Source organism: Mobula birostris, chromosome 10 (genome assembly GCF_030028105.1).
Source record: "Mobula birostris isolate sMobBir1 chromosome 10, sMobBir1.hap1, whole genome shotgun sequence".
NCBI classification, from domain to species: Eukaryota; Metazoa; Chordata; class Chondrichthyes; order Myliobatiformes; family Myliobatidae; genus Mobula; species Mobula birostris.
The window spans coordinates 71,388,734-71,412,661 of NC_092379.1; the positions used below are offsets into that span (position 1 = coordinate 71,388,734).

The 23,928-nt window shown below is 43.8% G+C and overlaps 1 protein-coding gene across 1 annotated transcript in view; it reads right to left on the reverse strand.

Annotated features, from left to right (window-relative positions):
• The window catches only part of LOC140203704 (gamma-aminobutyric acid receptor subunit gamma-4-like), a gene marked incomplete at its 5' end in the record, with an annotated part of 232,842 nt that overhangs the window by 14,657 nt on the left and 194,257 nt on the right, over positions 1-23,928 (reverse strand). The window contains 4 exons of the mRNA XM_072269746.1: positions 725-877; positions 6,489-6,626; positions 8,998-9,080; positions 12,533-12,753. Coding sequence (XP_072125847.1) covers positions 725-877; positions 6,489-6,626; positions 8,998-9,080; positions 12,533-12,753 — 595 coding nt within the window. The remainder of the gene's footprint in view (positions 1-724; positions 878-6,488; positions 6,627-8,997; positions 9,081-12,532; positions 12,754-23,928) is intronic.

Below are 23,928 nucleotides of genomic sequence, written 5' to 3' on the forward strand. Positions count from 1 at the left end.
GCACCTGAGCCTCTGTGGATTTCAGCTCCAGAAGGTACTGGAGGATAGTGGACATGAAGCAATGTAATGGGCTGCTGCATTTGACCAAGATCCCCGCTTCACTCAGTGTGTCACAGAATTCTGTTCAAAACATTTACTTTATGAGCGTGTCTGGTGCTGGGAAGTAATGTTATTCACCCATTTGTATGTGATCATTCATAATTCATCTGCAAACTTGGCAGATTCTGCCTCTGCACCTGGAGATGTTGTGGAAGCCATCAGTCCCAGAGCTGAGTCGTTGGTTTCCCTCAATGCGTAGGCTTTCCTGAATGGATACAGAGCTCTGCCCTTTTACTGTCACTGGGTTAAAGTTCTGACCCTTCTCACATAATGAAATCACTGTTTAGCAGCAGCTCAAGATCATCTCCACCATCACCTTCTCAAAACTGGCCCAGTCAATGATGTCAAATCTCAAGGGCAGAGACAGATTACTGACTAATTGCACTTCAACCAGGATACCAATCACTTCTAATGAGCCCCAACAACATGGAATGCATTTCTAACATGATACTCTCTCAAGGTCACTGTCATTCCTTATTACTATAAAAAGCACATGCACCAAATCTTCACAGCCCAATGAGATGAGCTGATAGTCAATCTCACGACCAGGCTGGAGGTGAGATGGCTACCCACATCTCCATATTGATCATTCCCTATCATTCAGATTCCCTTGTCGATATCTCACCAAGTGTGGTTCTGGCTGGAGTAGAATCTCTCTTGATCCAAAATGAGACCCATGATAGTACAACAGTTAGTATACACGGAATGTAGGTTTGTATGGCAAAATATCCCATTCTTCTGCTTAAATCAAAGTAAACGGTCATTACTGTGTAGTCTCCTGTGTAAAACAAGAAGAGAAGATGAAATTAATACATGTGCTCATTCCCAGTCCTGTATTAAATTTACCCAAACCATTGACTACATTGTTAGCACGTCCACCAATTACCTCTTCAGTTCTGTCACTGTGATGAAAATACCTTTGCTCCAAAAATTTGTTTAAGCTGACCAAATTAGAACAGCAGCCATGTGCAGCACAGGCCCTTCATCCCACCGAGTTCATGTCAGCATTCAACCTTCCACTTACACCAGATTGACATTGACATGGTCATACCTACGGTCAGGATCAACCTCATAGCTCGGGCACTGTGAGGCAGCAGCTCTGTCCAACGCACCACTGTGCGTCCTTAATGTCTAGCTCAGTGGGCCAAATGGGGTAGTTCTGCTCCTATGCCATATGGTCTAAACAAGATCCCTGGCTACAGGATTATGGAACTACTTTGGCATGCTGTGAAACATGGGGCTTGTGTTGTAGATGTACTTCCTCATTTACCCCCACTGCTTCCAGGCAGACTGTCTTTGTTTAGGGCACTGGCTGCTGTGTTTAGCATTCCCTCCGTTTATTCCCAACATCTCATTTTCCAGATGTGCCTTCAATTCACAAGGAGGTTTTGAAGCTGATGAAATAACCAGAAGGGTGAAACATCCAAATATGAAAATGTTTAAAAGGGCCAGTATTAAATTGGCTTGAAATGGTTCCAAACCAGAGCTGGGGTGCAGGGAAACTGAGGAGTGTGCAGTGACAAAACCACAGATGATTCAGGCAAAGATCTTGGCTATCTGGCCCGTTCTACCTAGGGCATTCTCCTCCAATCCTTAAGCATATACCCTTACTGGGTGACTTCTCTCGAAAGGGAACAAGTCCCAAGAACACATGGGAATACAAGCAAGAATAGGCCACTCAGCCCCCCAAGACTGCCCCACCATTCAATATGATCGTGGCTAATCCATGCCAGCCTCAGCACCTCTTGTGTTCCCATTCCCCAACACCCTCAGTACCCCAATCTTTCAAATATTTTTCTATCCCACCTTAAATATAACAGAGAACTCCAGAAATTCACTACCACCTGAGATTTTATTTTTTCAATTAAGTATTTTCTCTACTTAAGTATTTTATTAAGAATAATAAAAAAATATCAAAGCTGGCTATATTGCCAACTGTGGCAATGTCTATGTAAATTTCCTTTCCAGAAGTGGTGATCAGAAGTGTTCACAGGTCTTCAGCTGAGGCCTAACTGATGCTTCACTCACCTCAAGCCTCTCTGATCTTATGAATGCCTTGACCAATATAGGCAATTAGTATAAATAACCTCCCAGACACCTTATTCATCTTCTTCAGTGGACTTAGAAAACCTGACCATGAGTCAAATTCATGGAATCTATCATCTGTACATTGAACCTTGGCATGAATAGTGACACTGGGATAGTACAATAAGTTGGAGGACAAAATCCTAATAGACCTACAAGGATGTGAATACACCCAGAGAGTGAACTGACCACAGGGTAAATGATAGGAAGCTGGGGACTGAGCAAAGGCAAACTGAGATGAACACTGAGGAAATGACGGGAGAAAAAATATCCCAAGCACGTCGAATCTGACAGGGTATGGTGATCACAATAAAGGGACCCTATTGGATCCACAATACCTGATAATATCGAACCATCCAAATGGACAGGGCAGTCAATTTGGATCAGCTAACACAGCATTTACATATCTCATTTATTACACAAATTATACACTTAGTTTAATATGTCGATATTCACATGGTTTATTATACCATTCATTGCACTTACATACATCCATGGTTAAAACTGATTTATACTTGTGTGTACTAGCTTACACTGCAGCATTCGCAAGTGGGCTATGCCGTTATGGGCATTCATACTTGTGCGTTGGTGGCTGCATTGCTCTGCAATTCACTGCCAAAACACTAGCTGGCGGTGGGGTTTCTATGCCACTGTGTTGAGTTTCTTCATGTTGAAACTCAACATGAAGAAACTCAAACTTCAAACAATGGCGACTGAAACCGAAGGAGGATGAATTTTTTGTGCTTGTTCGGCCACTGAGAGACATGGACAAGGAAATGCATTTCAAATATTTTCGGATGTCGGCAGGTAGATTTGACGATTTGGTTCATCGTCTCCAACCATTAATATCGCATCAGTGTACGCACAGTATACTCAGAGACTGGCAATCACCATTCGAGTTTTAGCTTCAGGTGGAAGTCAATAGGCTGTAGCAGCTAGCTACAAACTGGCATCGAGCACGGGGTCCTCCATAATTTCGGAGGTCTGTAAAGCTTGATGGAAAGCATTGCAGCCAGAGTTCCTTCCCTGCCCTTCAGTCGCCCAATGTGAAGCTATTGCAGCGTAGGGGGAAATGCGATGCTACCAAGCGGACCAATCACAGCTGTTGCGGGCCGCGATGCGTAGTTACATTTTGGGAGAGGTTCACGTTAGGCTATGGCATAGGGTTCAGCGTAGATACTGCGTAGGGTTCGTGGCAACGCTGTACATTTAACACACAGGTATAAATCAGCCTTAAATGTTACATTTTTTTTGCTTCTGTTTTAACCAATTCTCAGATAAGAATGAGATACAGGAGCAGAGTTAGACCATTCAGCCAATTGAGTCTCCTCTGCCTTTCCATCATGGCTGATTAATATCCCTCTCAACCTCATTCTCTTGCCTTCTCTCTGTAACCTTTGGCACTGATTCATCACCCCCTGGCTGAAGAAAATCTTCTTCACCTCTGTTTGAAAGGGATGTCCTTCTATTCTGAGGCTGTGCACTCTGGTCCAAGACTCCCATGCTAGAGGAAACATCCTCTTCTTGTCCACTCTATCTAGGCATTTCAATATTGATAGGTTTCAATGGGATCCCCTTTCATCTAAACACCAGCAAGTACAGGCCCAGCACCATCAAATGCTCCTCATACAGTAACATTAACACTTTCATTCCTGGGATAATTCTCATGAATCTCTTCTGGACCCTCTCTAATGCCAGCACATCTTTCTTAGGTAGGGGGCCCAAAACTACTCACAATACTCCAAGTGTGGTCTGATCTATGCATTATTAAGTTCAGCGTTACATCCTTGTTTTTCTGTTCTAGTTCTCTTGAAATGAATGCTGCAATGAATGAAATAATTTGCCTTCCTTACCACTGACTCAACCTACAAGTTAAGCTTTAGGGAATTCTGTATGACTTCCAAGTCCCTTTGTACCTCTGATTTCTGAATTTGTTCCCCATGAGAAAAGAGTCTATGGCTTTATTCCTTTTACCATGCACTTCCTTACGTTATATTCCATCTGCCACTTCTTTGACATTTTTCCGATCTGTCTTAGTCCTCTGCAGACTTCGTGCTTCCTCAATACTACCTGCCTCTCCATGTATCTTTGTATCCTCCACAAAACTGGCCACAAAGCCATCAATTCTGTCATCTGAATCATTGATCTTTCCACATGAAAAGAGTGGTTCCAACACCAGCCCCGCGGAACACTGCTAGTCACCAGCAGCCAAGCGCGGAAGATTCCCTGTACTCCCACTGTCTGTGTCTGCCAGTCAGCCAATCTTATATCAATGCGAGTATTTTTCCTGTAATACAATGGTCTCTTATCTTGTTTAGCAGCCTCATGCGCAGCACCTTGTCAAAGCCTTCTGAAAATCCAACTAAACAACATCCAGTGTTTCTCCTTTGTCTATCCTGGTTGTTATTTCTTCTAAGTATTTCAACAAGCTTGTCAAGAAAGAATTTCCCCTTAAGGAATCCATGCTGACTTTGGTCTATTTTACCATATGCCTCCAGGTGTCCCCAAAACCTCATCCTTAAGAATGGACTCTAACATCTTTCCAACCATTGAAGTCAGACTAACTGGCCTATTATTTCCTGTCTTTTGCCTCCCTCCTTTCTTAAAGAGTGGAGTGACATTTTCAATTTTTCAGTCCTACACAACCATCCCAGAACCTAGTGATCACAACTAATGCCTCCACAATCTCTTCTGCTAGATCTTTCAGAACCCTGAGATGTAGTCCATCTGATCCAGCTGACTTTTCTATCTTCAGATCTTTCAGCTCCCCAAGCACCTTCTCATTGGTAATAGCTCACTTCTGCCCCCTGATACTCTGAAATTTTTGGCATACTGCTGTTATCTTCCACAGTGAAGACAGACATAAAATACATTAATTTCATCTGCCATTTCTTTGTCCCCCATCATTGCTTCTCCAGTGTTGTTTTCCAGCAGTCCAATATATCAACTTTTGTCTTTCTTTTACTCTGTGTTTCTGAGAAAACCTTTGGTTATCCTCTTTTATATGATTATCTAGCTTACCTTCATATTTCATCTTTTCTCTCCTTATTGCTTTTTAGTTGCCTTCTATTGGGTTCTAAAAGCTTTCTAGTCCTTTAGTTTCCCACTACTTTTTGCTATATTGCATGTCCTACCTTTTGCTTTTATGCTGTCTTTGACTTCCCTTGTCAGCCACGGTTGCATTATCCTCCCTTTAGAAAAATCTTGGGATATATTTAACTAGCACCTTCCAAATCACTCCCCAAAACTCCAACTATTCTTCTGTCATCTCTGCTAGTGTCCCTTTCTCCTTTGGCCAACTCCTCTCTCATGCCTCCACAATACTGATACATCTGAATTTAGCTTCTTCCTCTCAAACCGCAGTGTGAATTCTTTCATATTATGATCACTGCCTCCTAAGGGTTTCTTTACCTTAAGCTCTCTTATCAAATCGGGTTCATTACACAACACCCAATCTAGAATTGCATTTTCCCTAGTAGGTTAATTTACAAGCTGCTCAAATTCCTTTGGCACATTAAGTCTTATTTTCTTCAATTTGAAGATATTTGCAGGCAAACACATCATCACCTCTACACGGGCTGACTGTTCTGGCTCAGTAAGTCCCCAAGAACCTAAAATGAAACATTGGAATAATGGTGTTAAATTGTGAAATACAGAGATTACTGATTGCCTACCATTTGTGGCAGAATCTAGGACTCATTGTACAACGACATGGAGAAATATTTGTCACCCTGTTTGTGATGTTTGGATATCCCAGAGTGTTTTACTACAAATGAAAGACCAGTGAAAAGTAAGGATATTTCTGCCTAGTGGAGTCCCCAGATATCCCACCCAATCCATGTTTCCTGGTGACATTAATGGCATGGGATTTGATAATACCAATGTCAAGAGAAGGTGGTTTGTTCTTGATAGAGATTGTCAGACTTTGAATGTACATATCCAAGTCAGAGGTAAGGTCTGCCCATCCACTTTATACTTTGTTATAACAATTCAACATTATTAATTTTCCTTTCATTTGCCTATACACTTGCCTCTTTTCCCATGGGTTGGGGGTAAAACTGCATTTTAGTGATGGCAATTTAGTTCTGTCTGCAGACTTTGACATTCTGAGGTGCGTAGATGTGGAATAAAGGTAGCCATTTAACAGGGATAGGATTGCACAAAAGCCTCCGTAATCCTGAGCTGAGTGGAAATACCAGAACGTCCCAACCAACTTAATTCCTGACGCAGGTCTCCCCCTCACTGAACAGCCTATGAAGTGAGTCCTATCCAAACACCGAGCACACTGCTCTGACTCTCCGCACCTGCTGTAGTTTTCAGGATTTCTGATGTATTTCTCAGGCCAACAAAATCAAACTGGTAAAGTCTCCATGATCGCTGGTCTGCCACTTCGATAGAATACTTCCTCCACCGGTAGGTGATCTCATCCTTGGGGTATCCATCTGCAGGCAGAGCATCACTGCGTTAATAGTTTCTGGCGAAACTACCCACTGCACCCACAGCTACACATGGCGGCTCCACTCAACCGCAGCTATAGTGCAGGCAAGGCTGATGTCACAATGGTCTCCCCACACATCCCTGCACACAATCATCCTCCACACAGTCCCCACCACCCCACACTCTGCTATCACCCCATACATCCCCCCAGTCCCTTGCATAACTCCCTGCACACTCCCCGCCCCACCTTTCACACAGTTCCCATTCCTCCTTTTCCTCTTCTGACCTGCCGGGCCTTGGTTGGATGAGCTGCCTGAGTGAAGGAAGCGTAGGCTTGAGGAAGCTCTTGACAAGCCAGGGTGAACCCTCAGCTGGAGCCAGCACTTGTATCAGTGCTAACCCATTGCTATGTCCTCTCCCCTCACTCTAACTTCGGGTGTGCATGACTCGAGTCCTCTCTGGTGACGGGGGCTCCCACATAGCTTTGGGAGATTTGCACTCACCCAGGTGTGACCACTGAGGTCTGTACAAAGGCAGCAGCTATTGCCACAGTCTCAAAGCTGTACACGAAGGCAGTATCTCTTGTGGACTGAGCAGGAGCCCCCTCCTTGTGGGCTGCCCCTTGAGCCCAGTGTGCAGTGGGTAATGCTTTCCTGATGTCTACCTTTTGTACTCAGAGTGGTTCTACTCCCCTGTCTACAGTGACAACTGGGACGGAAATTCTGAACATGATTAGAAAATTGGTGGCATTGTGGATTGCTCGGATAGCTGTCTTCGTGAACCACCTTGGTTTAATTTCCAGTGCAGCAGCTATCTTGTTGGCCCAACTTTTCAGCTGGAGATCTTGAGGGAGAAAAATCTTGTGCTGGGATGCTTGCTCCTACTCGCAGTGAGTCTGGATGGTGTGCCGTTCCACTTTATGTAAGTGCACACTCTCCCTCAACACAGTGCAAGTCCACTTCTCTTGGGAAGGTCTGCTCTCTTCAGAAACAATAATGGCGAGTCCATTATCCACAGTGGCAGAGGGTAAGGTGAGGATTCACTCTGGACACCAAGGTGACCAAAGGTTTAGTGGAGAAATCGAGGAACTATATAGCTCCTTCAGCTTGGAAGACGTTGGGGGAACAATATTGACTCCATGCCTTCAGCTGGCAGTCTGGGTGAGGAGGATCTCAAATTGACTGTGTATGTGTTTTGCAGACATACTAGTGTCTCAAGTGTCTTAGCATCTGGTGCTGGGCTTGGATCACCGTCCTCAGTGAGCAGACCTTATCCTGCCACAAATGGCATTGGGATGTTCATAAATAAAGGACATACGATCATTCCATCTTTTTTCAACTGTCTAAGGATTCCCCCTTCTTGAGGCTAAGGTGGGGTATTGAAAAAACTCACACTCATCGCTTCTGTCAGGAGGACAAGAAGGCATTGACAGAGCTGAGACTCCAAGATCAAGTACCTTGAGAGGAGGTTGCCTAATATGGTCTGAGTCAAGCTGTTGAGGACGCAGCCCCATTGTAGGTGTACAAAGGCAAGGGTACTCTAAGGGACCAAGATCTAAGTGCTCTTTAGCCCAAGAGACCCTGTGGCCCATATGGGAGGCAAAATCCTCCAAAATTTGGACCATGCTTCACCTTTCTTCTGTAAACAGATTGTGCAGCTGGTGGCTGACAATGTCTTCTCCATCACAGATCCAGAGGGAGCAGACAACTTGACCCAGTCTTTTTATGGGGTTTGTTTCTCTCCGGTTCCATACAGAAGCTGTGAGTTCTAGAGGCTAGGTTTCTGAGAGCAGGTGTCTGACTTTGTGTTTGTTACTTTAAAGTTAGTGAAGGACGTGATAGTCTTTTTCACTAGCTGTTTTATTTTGGCTCATTTGGTTTAAGTTAATTTAATTTCTCTATACAGTACTATGCCAGCGTTATATTAGTAGGAACCTACAACCGTGCTTTTCATCACTGGATTGTTAGATAACCTCCACCCCTGGTTTTCAACTGCTGTTTCCCCAGTACTAGGTTTGGACAAGAGAAGGTTTGTGAACTGGGAATGGGGCCAGTGAAACATCTGTCTGGTTCACCTCCCAATTTCCCTGAGTCTGTTTGGGCTCAGTGCTCGCTGAAAGATAATTCCTGCTTGGGCAGATGGAATCTATATTACTGACACAATCCATAAACCAGGGTGCTACTGAATTATCTGGTGGTTGCTCAGGGGAATGGATCACTGGGTGTTCACCGCTTTGTGTGAGAGAGGGAGAGAGGGGGAGACGCAAGGTGACACCATAAGCCTGAGTGTGGATTGGTGGGGGTGGGGGGAGGGGAAGAGTCTAGTGGCTCCTCTGGGTTCCCGGGTTCCCAGGTTTTACTGAATTGTGGCACTTACAGCTGGAGAAGACGAGGGGACAGGACTGCTCATCCATGGGGAAATTCTGCAGGTACAGCTGGCACTCCGCCTCAATTGTGAGTCTGCAAGGAGAGAAATAATTCATGCCATAAACCGCACCGCTCATTCTCAGAGCCCGCATGGTGACCTCCGTCCCTCGCTCCCTCCTCCACTACAATGCTAAAGAGCTCCCAACAACCCTCCAGTCTGCCAGTGGTACCATGTTACCTCATACAACACCCTCACACTGACACAAAACTAGACCCCCAACAGGCTTGATGACTACAACACATCTGTACTAGTTCAGATACTGTCACAGCACCCGAGGCCATTCACTGGTTTACAGTGGTTTCTGGAGCATCTGTTCTGGGTTCCCCTTTTGAGCAGTATTTACAATCAGGCCTGTCCAAAGCTGTGATTGGCTCTGTTTGCACCCACAGATGTTGGGATCGCAGATCATTGCCATTCTACAGCAAGGTTTACTCTCTCCCTGCTCTCCCGACCCCTGAGCATTTTGCCCAAAACTTTGAGGCCATATTATGAGGTTTTTGACCAAATAATGAAGCAGTTTGCCTCTATTTCCACTCTCTCTCCTGTCAGCATCAAGCCCACCTCCATCGTATCTCCACTCAACCTTTCTTAAACAATGGCTTCCCCACTTGAACCTTGTAGCTGAAAGCACTCTTCGTTCAATACATTTTCACAGTATCTCTCGAATAATTTCAAATCCCTTTTAAAACAAGTGGATCCAATACTTGACATAGCCTACCTCTGCCTTCTATAGATTCAATGCAGAGTCTCCCTTTCCCTTATCAACATCCCAACCATCTCCTCCCCACCTCCCCACTGCTATGTACCTTCCCCCTGTACTTATTTCAACACACTCCTTAAATTAACACAAACAATCCTTGAAAAGCATAAATCTAACTGTTAGCCATTTATTACCTGGACACCTCTTCCCTTGTCCTCAGCTGCACCCACTGCAACTTCAGTTTATCCTCACACTAAATCCCATTTACACATCTCCTTTAAGCTACCCAAAGCTTTAATTAGAACCTATCCACTCTTCAAATGCCTCCCGTTCTGATTATTCTCTTTTTTTTTCCAATATAAAAGTGGACAAGATGAGAAAATGCTGGGAACATTTAAAAGATCAGACAGTATGCGAGGAGGGAGAAACAGAGTTAATACATCATGTCAGAGATCGCTGAGTTCTTCCAAGTGTTCCTGTTTTTATTTCTCATTTTGGCACTGCAGATTTTATTTTCAACCCTGTATTCATTGAACCCTGAATCCTTTGTTTCCCACCCCACCCTCGTAATTTTTAACTGCTCGGCCATTGGTTTATTATTGGTGACTTTAACAATCTGGGCCCTACACTCTGAATTTCTTCCCAGAATCCTGCCACCTCACTCCCTCTTTTCAAGTGCTTGTTAGCACTATCACTGTGACTGTGTGAATTGTAAAAAATTCTCAGTGCATGCATTTGGGAGGCATTAAACTTGTGAATTTGAAGAGCAGTCAAATTTGCATTGACAGTGATAAATCTGGAAGTGGCGTTTCAGATATTGATGTATCCTTAAAATTAGAACCATATTGACTTGAAACAAGTTCCAGAAAGACTTCCTTGGCCTGAATTATCTCTAGCTGAGTGATAATTACAGGAATCAATGATTTCTTTCTGCATTTCTGACTAATTATAGAATCACATTAGCTGGAAAATCGAAGACCGAGGAAATTCAGGATGGGTGTGTACTTTTCTCTTCGCCTCTCCTTTAGTTATTTGGAGATGTTCCTGGGAGAGGGCCTGCCTCTCCTCTCGGGTTGCATGCCTCCTTTGAGGCTGTAAAGGGTTAGTAAGTTTTGCCAGCTGCATTGGCACTGGAAGCATGGCAACACTTGTGGGCTGTCAGATTGTGTTGGTCGTTGATGCAAACTACGCGTTTCGCTGTATGTTTCAATGTTTTGATCAAAGAAAGATAATTTTTCATCCTCAGTCTTTAGCCTTTAATCCTGATCAATGCAGCCTCTCCAACTCAGCTATGATGGGGGTCGGGGGGAGAACAGAGTAGCGCAGAGCAGGACTGTGGTGATCAGCCGTATTAGGTACTGAATGGTGTAGAGGGTTGCTCTTGTACGCTGTATGGAGTAAGAGAGAGAGAGAGAGCACTTTTGCTGTATGCTGAATGGCTACAGCAGATAAAGTGGACTAGACAATATTAAAGATACTATTGGTCACAAGAGGAGAAAATTGTACCCTCAAATGAGCCCCTAGAGAGTGCACTATACACACACCACAACTCACCGAGTAATCAAACTGACATTCGTATTGGTCCACACAAGCAAGAGCAGCCTGGATCCTCTGATACTTTGTTAATGGAGCTAAAGCTGTTGGGAAATAATTACAGTTTCACATAGTGCATTTGAAGAACTTGCTCACTGGAGATCAGACTCTTTGTGGGATTTGGGAGTCCAGACTGAGTGAACGACTGACAGTTCACCGGAGGTAGGTCCGTGCAGGTATGAAGCACTGTGGAGTTATCCAAAGCCACCTTGGGAATGTTGGACCACCCCACCCCGACCCCCCCCAGCAGGATGTTCATGGGGTGAATTGTGAGTCAAAAGACAGAATGGGGAAAGTACAGCCAGAAAGTGGCAAGTATTGTTGAGGGCAGTGTGAGTAGCTGAAGAATCCCTTCTGGGATCACTTACTCACCTAATAGCCTGCACAGTTTTTGATTCATTGAACGGATGTAGGTTTTGCAGGCTAAAGCAACACTTATTCGACCACCTCAAGTTTCTCTTGAGAGGGTCGTGATGAGCTACATTCTTGAACCATTTGTAGTCCTTGAGGTGTAGGGAGAGAGTTCCAGGATTCTGACCCTGCAACATTGAAAGAGCAGCACATTTCCCAAAGCAGGATGGTGTGTGCCTTGAAGGGTGATGTCCAGGTGGCTGTGTCTCGTGCTTTCGCTGCCCTTATCCTTCAAGCTGGTAGAGGTGGTGGGTTTGGAAGATGCTGACAAAGGAGACTTGGTAAGTTGCTGCAGTGCATTCTGCAGATGGTACTAACTGCCACTGTTGTATGTCACTGGTGGAGTGAGCGAATGCTGTATATGGGGCGCCTATCAATTGGGCTGTTTTGTCTTGTATATACTGTACTTTCAATACTATCTCCAGTAGAGACAATGTGAATGCACAGCATCCATTGGTTCAATGTAATCTTACCTCAGTGGAGCTTTACCTTCAGGAAGGGTTTTTTTTTCAGGACGGCCTAGAATTGCCTGGATTAAAGATTGATCTCCTAGATACCAGCACAAGCAAATTCCATAAGAAAGTAATAGAAATGATTTGAATTTTCTTACATTGTCCATACTGTGACTTGTAGAAGTTTTGGAAATGGATAAGGGTTGTGTGACAATGGACAATGGAGTACCATAGGGGTGGACTGATCACGTGACCATGTTGGGTTTCAGGTGGGAGGTCATGCCATGGCACCAAAAGGAATAAGCTAAACCAGAGCTGGCGTCTTTACCTCAGGGTGTACAAAATCTTGCCGTCATTCCAGATCCGCAGCAGCTGATTGGGTGTGGTGATCCAGTGAGAATCTGCCCGCTTGGAGTTCCGGAAAATAGTATCAGGAATCCAGATTCTCCCTACCATGTTACTGTTCAAGGTTAGGACTTTCAGTGTGCTGTTAAAACGCAGCCTCCTGTCATACCACGTCTGTGCAAAGAAGATATCGATGGTGTACTCCTGTAACAGAAGATGATAGCTTTAAGATAACACAGGCCCTTTCTTTAATACCAAGACCCTACTGAGTGACAGAGAAGGGTACAGAGTCTGATGGACCACTCCTGTTCCTTCTCTGCTCATTTTCAGGATCAAAGCATTTCCACTGTCACCAGTTGTTGTCCATTCCTAATTACTCCTTGAGAAGGTTGTGGTGAGACCTTCCAGCTGGCTAAACCACACGGGAGTAAATAGTCAAGGAGCACATCTGGAGCTGCGTAATGGCTAGACTGGGCAAGGACAGCAAACTTCACCCCTGAAGAACAGGAGAGAACTAGATCATTTCTTGTGGCATTCAGTCATTTTGTGGTCACATTTTCCAGGTCAAGGCATTGTTGCTGCAGATTCCAGAGCAGTTATTTCCATTACTATGATTCAAACTTAAGTCTCTGCACCATTGATATACTTCCTTTGACACTGTCTGCACTTCATCAGCCTGGAAAAGCAACCACTATAAGGACTCTTCCCACTCTCATCATTCTCTCTTCTCCCTCTCCCATCACATAGCAGATACAAAAGCTTGAAAACACATGCCACCAAACTTGTTATACGCTCTTGAAAGAAACTCTCATAAGCTAAGGATGAACTATCACCCCCCTCTAGTTCCCCTCCTCCTTCGCAATTCAGGCTCTTGACCCAAAATGCTGACTGATCATTCCCTTTAATCAATGCTGCCTAACTTGCTGAGTTCCTCCAACATTTTGCGTGTGTTGCTCAAGATCTCCAGATCTCCAGAATCTCCTGTGACTTTAGTAATCTATTTGCACAATTTCTCTGCAGTTACAACAGTACATTCTGCATTCTGCTTTCTTTTTACTACCTCAGTGGAATTACGTATGTCATGATCCATCTAGATGGCACACAAAACAAAAGCTTTTCACTGTTTCCTGGTACATATGAAAATCATAAACCAATAGCAATACTCTGTATATTAATCCAGTTATTAATCACCTCACCCTCCTCACATATTTGTAATCTTCCCCTTCACCATTGCTTCTTCCTACATCCTTGCCAATAGATTCATTGCCCAAAATATAAACAGGGGATGTTGGGAATATTCACCAGGTTAGTCAGCATCCAAGGAAAGAGAACAGAACTAGAATTTCAAGTTGAAGACTTATCATCGGAACCATTTTTAAAATTTTCATTGTCTTCTGAATTTGATAAGAAGAGTCATATCTGCTTTCTACTTGGAAAGTAAATGTGGTTTGGCCTTGCCAGAGATTTAATAATTACAGCCTCCTGGAAATGCTCAGTAAATCGAACAGCATCAATGAAGAGTGAATGTTCACTGCCCTGATTTTTGGCAGCATGGCTACAAACAGAACATAAAATATAGGAGCAGAATTAGGCAGTGCACCCTATTGAGCTTGCTTCACCATTTAAGAATGACTGATTAATTTTTAAACCCCATTCTCTGTCTTCTCCCTATAACCCTTAGCCCAATTACCAATCAATAACCTATAATTTTTGCCTTAAATGCAACCAATGACATGACCTCCTAGTTACCTGTGGCAATAAATTTTAGAGATTCACTACCTTTTTGGCTGAAGGACTTCCACTTCATCTCTGTTTTAGTGGGAAATCCTTTATTCTGAGCTGTGCCCTCAAATCATAGGCTCTTCTATTAATGGAAACATCCTCTCCACATCCACTCAATGCAGGGCTTTTGGTATTCAGTAAGCTTCAATGTGAGCTCACCCTTGTTAACACCACTGAGTACAAATGTAGAGATATCAAATGCCCCTCATATGTTAAACTTTTTATTCCTGAGGTCATTCTTGTGAACCTCCTCTGGACCCTTTCCTGAGTCAGTACACCTTTTTCAGACATGATACCCAAAATTGCTCATAACATTCCAAATGTGGTCTGAGCAAAGCTTTATAAAGCCTCAACAGGGCATTCTTACTTTTATATTCTGGTCTGTTTGAAATTAATGCTGTAGATGCTTGTCCTTGTGTTGGTAGAGTTACTGCCAAAACGTTGCTGAGTGTACAAGAGCACAGTGAGGGCTATGTCACACTTGGGGCCTGAGTGAATGGGGAGGTTACTGGGCATCTCCTCCATCGTGAGAATTAAGGTCTGAAGAGTGGGCAGAGAGAGTAGCAAGAATCTGGTCCTGGACAATGCCTGATGACAGGACACAGTGTTGAGTATCCCTGTGTCCTGTGGGGGTACGGCTTATGCTGATTGTTGTGATTGGTTAGTTTGGGAACTGCAGCTGCTTTTCCCATTGGTTAGCTGCCTGGTGTCCAGTTTCAAATATCCTGGGTATATAGACAGCACATGTGGGAGGTTCTTTCTCTTTCTCCCCTTGTTTAAGGCAAGGGGTGCACATGACTATTGGGAAGGTATGCTCTGCGTGTGCTTTTAGCTAAGTATCTTTGCTGAATATTCAGCTTTGTCGTGTCTGTAACTTCGGGAACATGAATGTTTGGTTGAATTTTTACTGTTTGTAAATAAATGATTAATATACCTATTCAGTGATTTCTGTCTCACTCGCCAGACCCATGAACCTGATTCAATGTTACACCCCATCAGATGGATCCAGATATAAATTGTTGGTCGACCAGACCCTGTGCACCTGAGAGTGCTCCTGCAGTGGGGAGTGGGATCAACTGAGCAATTAAAATAAAGACAGGGAGACACAAGAAGCTGAAAATGCTGGAATCTAGAGCAAAAAAAAACCTAACTACTGGAGGAACTCAGAAGGTCAGGCAGTATCTGTGAAGGGAAGTGGATGGACTGGAAAATAAAGAGAGAGAGCTCATTAATCACAGTATTACCAGACATTTCACTTAGGAGATGGTGAGATAATGTGAACCCACTCCAAAGGGCAATATAAACATATTCATATGACATGGAAACAAGCCCTTTGGCCCCTCATGACCATGCTAACCACTGTACATCAGTGCCATTTGCTAGCATTTAGACTATGGTCTTTGCCTTGGTGATTGAAATGCTTATTCAGCTGCCTTTTAAATGTTGAGAACCTTCATTTAGAAAGACATATTAATCAATCACCATGGATTTTACTGAAGAAGGTTGTGACTAACATAATTGAATTCCTTTGGAACTTGACAAGGCGGATCAAAAAGGACAGGAAGTTTGATGTAATCGCCATAGATTTTTGACAAAGTTGCACATGTCGGACATTATGTTACACGAACACAGTTGAGTCAATTCAGATGAAGAAGCTTGTAAACGTACCGAAATTGGCTGTGGGGTGGCTAGTGAGGGGGAAAGGTTCAGAACACAAAGATATTGACAGTCTGGCCGGTTTGGAGATGGAGTTCAATGTAAGGTGATGCATTTGGGTAGGTGCACAAAATAAGGGAAAAGACAGACTATGGCAGGATAATGGGTGAAGTCAAAGAATAGAGGGACCCTGGAATGTACATCCTTACAGAGAGCAGGACAGCTCAATGAGATGTCTGAAAAGCCACTGGGGAAACTTTGCAGGTCAGTGGCATAGCTGGTAGAGTCGCTGTCTCACAGCTCTAGAGACCTGGGTTCAACCCTGCCCTCGGGTGCTTTCTGTGCCGTGCTTGTGGCCATCTGGGTTTCCTGATGAATGGCCTCGGTTCTAAATGTCAACTGTTTATTCCCCTCTATAGATACTGTCCGATCTGCTGAATTCCTCCAGGGGTGTGTGGGTGGGTGTGTGCGTGTGTGTGTGTGTGTGTGTGTGTGTGTGTGTGTGTGTGTGTGTGTGTGTGTGCGCGCGCGCTACTCTGTATTTCCAGCATCTGCAGAATCTCTTGTGTTTACAGGTTAATTGGCCACTGGACATTATCCCAGATGTGTAGCTGGGTGGCAAAATTCAGAGGCAGTTGACAGGAGTGTGGAGGAGGGAGATTACAGGGAGAATTAGCAGTGGATTAGGAGCTGGTATAAACTTGACAGGCTGAAATGAGAAGATAAGGCAATAAATGCAGGCTGGTGCTATCCAAACCCAAACATGATCAAAGATAGCAAATGAAAATAGGTGTAACATTTGGCTGCTACGGTAGTGTAGTGTTAAGCACGACACTATTAACAGCTCTAGGTGTGAGTTCAGAGTTCAATTCCAATGTCCTTTGTAAGCAAGTTTGTATGTTCCTTTACGTGTGCATGTATTTCCTCTGGGTGCTCTGGTTTCCTCCCACAAACCAAAGACGTACCAGTTAGCAGGTTAATTGGTCATTGTAAATTCTCCTGTGATTAGGCAAGGGTTAAATCAGTGGGTTGCTGGATGGTGCAGCTCAGGGGTAATTAAATAAGTAAAGTCACAGGATATGAAAGCATGGGATTCTTTCTAGGACTGTGTACAACACTAGTCAGACAACAGAGTGAATACTGGGTACATTTTTGGTCCTGATGTTTCAGGAAAGATTTGAACACAGCAGATGATCAAAGTTTTGAACGATGCATACAAAATGCTGGATGAATTCAGCAGGTCAAACGGCATTCATGGAGGGGAATAAACAGTCAATGTTTTGGGTTAAGATGGCGCCAGCGACCAATGCAATCAACAGTGATGTCCTGCAGACAGTTCCTGAAACAATTCTTTTAAATTTGCTTCTACTACTAAACCATGTGCGATTGGAGCCTGTAATTTATATTTTGGGCTGACTGAGCGATCTGGCAGAAGATATAGAAGACTGAAAGCACATACCATCAGGCTCAAGGGTAGCCTTTACCCTGCTCTTATAATATTATTGAATGGTTCCCTAGTACGATGAAATGGACTCTTGACCTCATAATCATACCTTCGGTTCTAATCAACCAGCTCCAAAACCTGGGGCTCTGTACCTCTCTCTGCAACCGAATGCTTGACTTCCTCATCGGGAGGTCACAATCTGTGCGGATTGGAAATAACACCTCCACCTTGCTGGCAACCAACACTGGCGTACTTCATTGAAGCATGCTTGGCCCACTGCTCTACACTCTCCACGTACACAATTATGTGCTCGGCATGGCTCAAATGGATCTATATATCTGCTGATGAGACAGCTATTGGCAGATGACGAGACGTACAGGAGCGAGATAGATCAGCTGGTTGAGTGGTGTCACAGCAGCAACCTTGCACTCTACATCAGTAAGACCTATGAACTGATTGTGGACTTCAAGAAGAGGAAGTCCTCATCGAGGGATCAGAAGTGAAAAGGATGAGCAGTCTCCTGCAGTCTAATTTATCTATATCCCTCCTAAATATATTTACCTGAGTCATGTCCCTCCTAATTTACGCCAGGACTAACAGACCTATCCTCTCTAGTCTTTCCATTAGAAAACCATAGAAAACCAAACTACAGCACAGAAACAGGCCTTTTGGCCTTTCTTGGCTGTGCCGAACCATTTACTGCCTAGTCGCACTGACCTGCACACGGACCATATCCCTCCATACACCTCCCATCCATGTATCTGTCCAATTTATTCTTAAATGTTAAAAAAGAACCCGCATTTACCACCTCATCTGGCAGCTCATTCCATACTCCCACCACTCTCTGTGTGAAGAAGCCCCCATTAGTGTTCCCTTTAAACTTTTCCCCCCTCACCCTTAACCCATGTCCTCTGGTTTTTTTCTCCCCTTGCCTCAGTGGAAAGACAACATCCTGCTGAATCTACTCTACACCCTCTCTAGCACCAGCACATCTTTCCAATTTTTGATGACCATAACTGCAAGCAGAATTCCAGCTGAGGCCTGACCTTGCTTTTATAATGTTGGAACATTAGGGGCCTAGTCTCATTCTCTGAGGCCTCCGTTATTGTGTCCTGGCTGTCTAGATACGCAAGCCTGGGCAGTATGATATGGAGAACAAGCTGTTGCCCGTGTAGCAAGCTCCCCCTCTCCACATGGCTGATGAACCCAAAGGAACTGCACAGTCTGATACAGTTTGGCACCAGTAGCATTGTAGGAGTTGCCAGTCAGCATTGAACTCAATGTAGGACTGCCTTAGGAAAACCAGCTCCAGACTTTCCCATTAGGGTTTACTTCCGAAGCCTTCCTCATGAGGGGGTATAGCCGCAAGCCAGCAGAGGTTTGAGATCAGAGTCTTCCTTCTCCTAGAGGAGCTACCAACCACAGCTGACGAGCTCCATCTGCCCAAAGCGACTGGTTTTAAGACTCCAATAACCCACGTTTGCCTCTTCTCCTGACAGTGGAATTGGTTCCACCAGGCTTAGTATCTAAGCCATGCGTGAAGGCCAGGAGCTGGATTTAGTTGGCAGCAGCTATTTGAGGCATACGCCACTGGGAGCATTTAATAGGTAGTGAGAGCTTGTCCCCATTACCACCCCGGTTGTAACAACCTTAAGGAACTCTAGCCTCATTAGTGAACCCCAAATACATCAGCCCCCACTTATCAAGATTAAACTTCATTTGCCACTTTTCAATGCCTTTCACCAACACATAACTATCATCGTGTAGCCAAAGACAGCTCTTCACATTACAGCAATTTCACCTGCACATTTACTGACCATCCCACCTGTATTCACATTTATGTCAGCCACATATCACAAACAGCAAGTACTGATCCCCGTGGAACACCACAGATCACAGGCATCCAATCACCAAAACAATCCTCTGATTCCTGATGTCAAACCAATTTTGGATCCCTTTGCCATCTTGGCCTGGATCCCATGAAAGTCCTTGTCAAAGGCTTTGCTGAAGTCCACGTGAACCACATCTACTGCTCTGCACTTTATTCATTTAGAGATGCAGAACAGAAACAGGCCCTTTCGACCAAATTACCTCCGTGTGCCCAATTACCTCCATGTGCCCAATTAACCAGAGTGTCTTTGTGGAGTATGGGAGGACACCGAAGCACCAGAAGGAAACCCACCTGGTCTTGGGCAGAACGTACAAACTCCTTACGGCGAGAAACGAACCCGGGTTTTTGTACGTATATTAGTGTTATGCTAACCGCTACCTTATGATGCTGCATGCATCAGATCCCACCAAAAAAATTCAATCAATTAATAGAGGGAAACTATATATAACGGTATTCTCATTTGCACGCTGCCTTACGGGGGAGGTCATGCAGCTGGCAGGAGCTGTCAAAGTAGCTGGGATAAGTAATTGCAGTGGATTTTGTAGCATACGCATTGTAGACACAGAGGTGGAGAGTGAGAGTTCAGGCTGCTTGATTGTTGTCCAGGAGAGTCTCCCCCTACAATGATTACACAGGACTATCCCCATCCTCCCAAGGCACAATAAAGGCAGCCAACCGCTTGCTCGTGTTCAGGGTGGCAGCAGCTTCTGAAGTTTGTTCTCACTGATATCTCCGCTTCATCTTCCCTGGCACAGTTCTGTTTATCACATTTTCCCACCTGGCTCTTCCCAACACCCCTACCTCTGCTACAGCCTCTGCACCCTAACCCCCTCCTGCGGATTGGTTCCCCATCATAACCACAAGGTCAGGAGCATACACAGGGCAGCCACAAGAATGCGGGGGGTGGGGGAGAGTGATGTCATGTTTGATCTAATACACTGCAGCACTGGGGACTGTTATGGAAATGTTGGCGGTTAGGGGAGAAGCATCATGGATTGACCCTAGAATACCAACCCTATGGTTTGGGAGAAGGTAGGTGGCAGGAGCCAGAGATCCCTTAAAGCATGGAAAACCAACCTGGAAGATATGGATCCTTTAGGCTCAAAGGTAGAGTGAAGCCCCAGGTAAGATCCAGTCCTCTTTCAATAGCAAGGGATGATAAACACTCTGGCTAAAATTTGCTTCATTTCAGTTTTTAACCATTGTCTCTTTATTTGCTGTTCGCCACCAATTATCTTTCCAATATGTTGAATGCCTCAGGCAGATACCCCTCCTCCTTCCAAACTCAAGGGTATGAAGCCAAATTGCTGAAAGCCAATGTCCAAACCACCTTTTGCACTTGGTTTTACTGCGGTTGCACTTGCTCCAATTGATTTATCGTTTTGGCCACAAATCTCTCTGTTAACCTCTGTGTTAGTAAAGAACGATTTCACTCTCTAACCACCCCTGCACTCATCTCCATCTGCCACAGCCTTTTTTTTCCCCTCACTGGCTTCATCAGTCTCTCGGAAGGTTGTATTGGGTGAATGTGTTCATTACATGTTAGCTGTCAAGTCTGGTGCCTCAGCGAGGGCTGGCAATACTGGAAGTGCACATTTGCCACATCCGTGGCAGTCTTAACTGCCAGCTGACAACAAACATGCGACAGGAGAAGGAATTCAGTGCTGAAATCAAAGACAAACTGACAGTGTAAATAATTGTGTCGGGTTGTTGTTTGGGAATAGAAGCTGGGAGCTTTGACATTGAAATCATCATGGTTTTGACCTACACTTTTACATCCTGGAATCACACTGAGTGATTAATGAGGAGAAACCGTGAGGGAAAATTAGGTCCAATCTTTCATTTGCTGCATCTCCAGTCACATTGAAATGTATTCCATTGAAAGCTCACTAAAAGCATGAGTCATATGCATCGCTTCCAACTTCCTTCCTCCCACTGACAAGAGAATATTCTTCTTGGGGTCACCTTTCAGCAACAAGCATCTTACACTATGCGGCTGTAGAGAGAGTTAATCAAAAATACAAAGTCTTCATATCGTCAGAGACTATAATCTTCTCATCAAAGCCACGTTGGCCAAGGTGATTCAGAGGTCTACTTTACAGAGTCCATTTAGAAGAACTTTCTGGAGCAAAGCACAATGGAACCAGTAAGACAAAAGGTGGTTTTATCTTGCACAATGAGTTAGTTAAATGAGTACTCCCAGGGAAGAGGGTCATTCCCATATGAGGAAATGTCCTCTCGACCTTCACCCTGTTGAGACCCCTCAGGGTCTTAAACTTTACAATCAAGTTTTCTCTTGTGCTTCTAAACTGAAGTCTAATCTGCACAGCTTTTTCTCATAAAACAATCCATCCACTCCAGAGAAAGTTTTGCAAGCCTTCGATAACACTGGACAATAAAGATAGTGCTCTCTCAATACTTTTGGGCATATCTTATGGAATTTGGGCTGCTGATCAAGAAAATCACCATGAAATTTCCTTATCACACACCATTTTTTAAAAACCACCTATATTTGTTATTCTAAGTCAGAATAACTGATGCCAAGATTAAAGAAGGCATTTTTTGTTGATCTACAAATCAAACAGGTCATCAACGACAGGTAATTCGAAAAACTTCTAGTGGGATCGGACAGAGTTACAACAAAGGCTTTCAAGAATGTTGCTGGAAATTTTCTTGGCAACAGCAGAGCACCAAACTACATGCAGCTGGTGGACAACATGCTTCAAGCATACAAACCATGAGGTACGACATGTCACTAAAGATTCATTTTCTCTATTCCCATTTAGACTTCTTCCACTTAAGCTTGGCATTGCAGTGACAAGCATGGTGAAAGGTTTCACCAGGGCACTGCAGTCATGGAGAAACGGTATCAGGGCAACTGGAATCCATCAACGCTGACTGAATATTTTTGGATACTTAAGTGAGAAACCTCAGACACTGAGTACAAATGAAAATCATCAACAAAACATCTTTAGCTTAGTTGAACTATTGTAAAGCATCAGCACCGTTATATAATTAAACCCATTATATTCAATAAAAGCAACACACATAAAAATTGCTGGTGAATGCAGCAGGCCAGGCCGCATCTATAGGAAGAGGTACAGTCGACGTTTCGGGCCGCAACCCTTCGTCAGGACTTCTTGCTTGAAATTCCAGCATCTGCAGATTTCCTCGGGTTTGCGTTTTTATATTCAATAAAACTTCTTTTTTTTTGTTTCTCTAAATTCCTATACAAGTGATGCAAGTAGTCTGAAATTACAGTTCTGTTCAGCTTCAAGCATAACAAAAAAAATTCTGAGGAAGCAATACTTTTGAAAAAAATATGTTGTGCAGTGTACTCTCTTTCCAATGCAGAAACACTCTTCCTTAAATAGTAAAGCCCAATACTGTGAGCTGTGCTTCAGAAGCAATTTCATCAATGCCCTCTATAATCAATGCATAAAGAAAAATTATATGAGTAAATTAACTTCAGAAAAGATTGTAAGAGATTCTATAGGAAGTCAGTAGCATGATAACTGCAGCCCTTGGAGGCAAAAGCTGGAAGAAGAATAATGAGAAGGAAAGAAACAAACTAGGACAGCTGCCTGTCCAGTGAATGGTGTATTAGTGTCAAGGAGGTTCAAAGTTCAAAGTAAATTTATTATCAAAGTACATGTATGTCACCATATTCTGTACTGATATTCATTTTCTTTAGGTTATTCACAGTAGAACTATAAAATACAATAGAATCAAAAGGAAAAAAAAAACTATACACAAAGGCTGTTAAACAACCAATGTGCAAAAGAAGGCAATTTATTCAAAAACAAGTAATACATAAATAATACTGAGCATATGAGTTGTAAAGTAGTTGAAAATGATCTATAGTTTGTAGAATCGGTTCAGTGTTGAGGTGAGTAAATTTATCTATGCTTGTTTAGAAGCCTGATGGTTGTAGATAATGATTGTTCCTGAACCTAGTGGTGTGGGATCTAAGACTCCTGTACCTCCTTCCTGATGGCAGAAGAGAGAGAAGAGCACGGCCTGGGTGGTGGGGGGTGGGTGTGGGGGTCTTCGATGATGGATGCTGTTCTCTTTTGGTATATGTGCTCACTGATGGGAAGGGCTTTGCTTGTGGGTCGCATCCACTTACTTTTGAAGGCTTTTCCATTCTTGGGTAGTGTTTCCATACCAAGTCATCATGCAACCAATCAGGATTTTCCCCATTGCGTTTCTATAGAAGTTGGTCAAAGTTTTGGATGACATGCCAAATTTGTGCAAAGTTGGAAAGGATAGCTAGAGTCTGATGATAGTGAGAAAATTACACTCGTTAATAAAAGTAGAGAAAAAATATTCAGAAAATTAATAGGGACAAAAAGTGGAAACCCCGAGACTGTGGGCCTGTCTGCCAGAATTCCAAAGGAGACAGTGGACAAATGAGTGGTGATCTTCTAAACTGCACCAGTTAATGGAATACCATCATGGCTCTGTCTGTCTAGTAGACAATGGATGCACCCGTCCAGGGCACAGACATGGGCGATGAATATGGAGATCCTGGGCTGCCCAGACATCAAGACCCCCCTCTCGGCCTCGCGAATGTGGTCCAAAGGAATGCAAAGCAGTACATTTG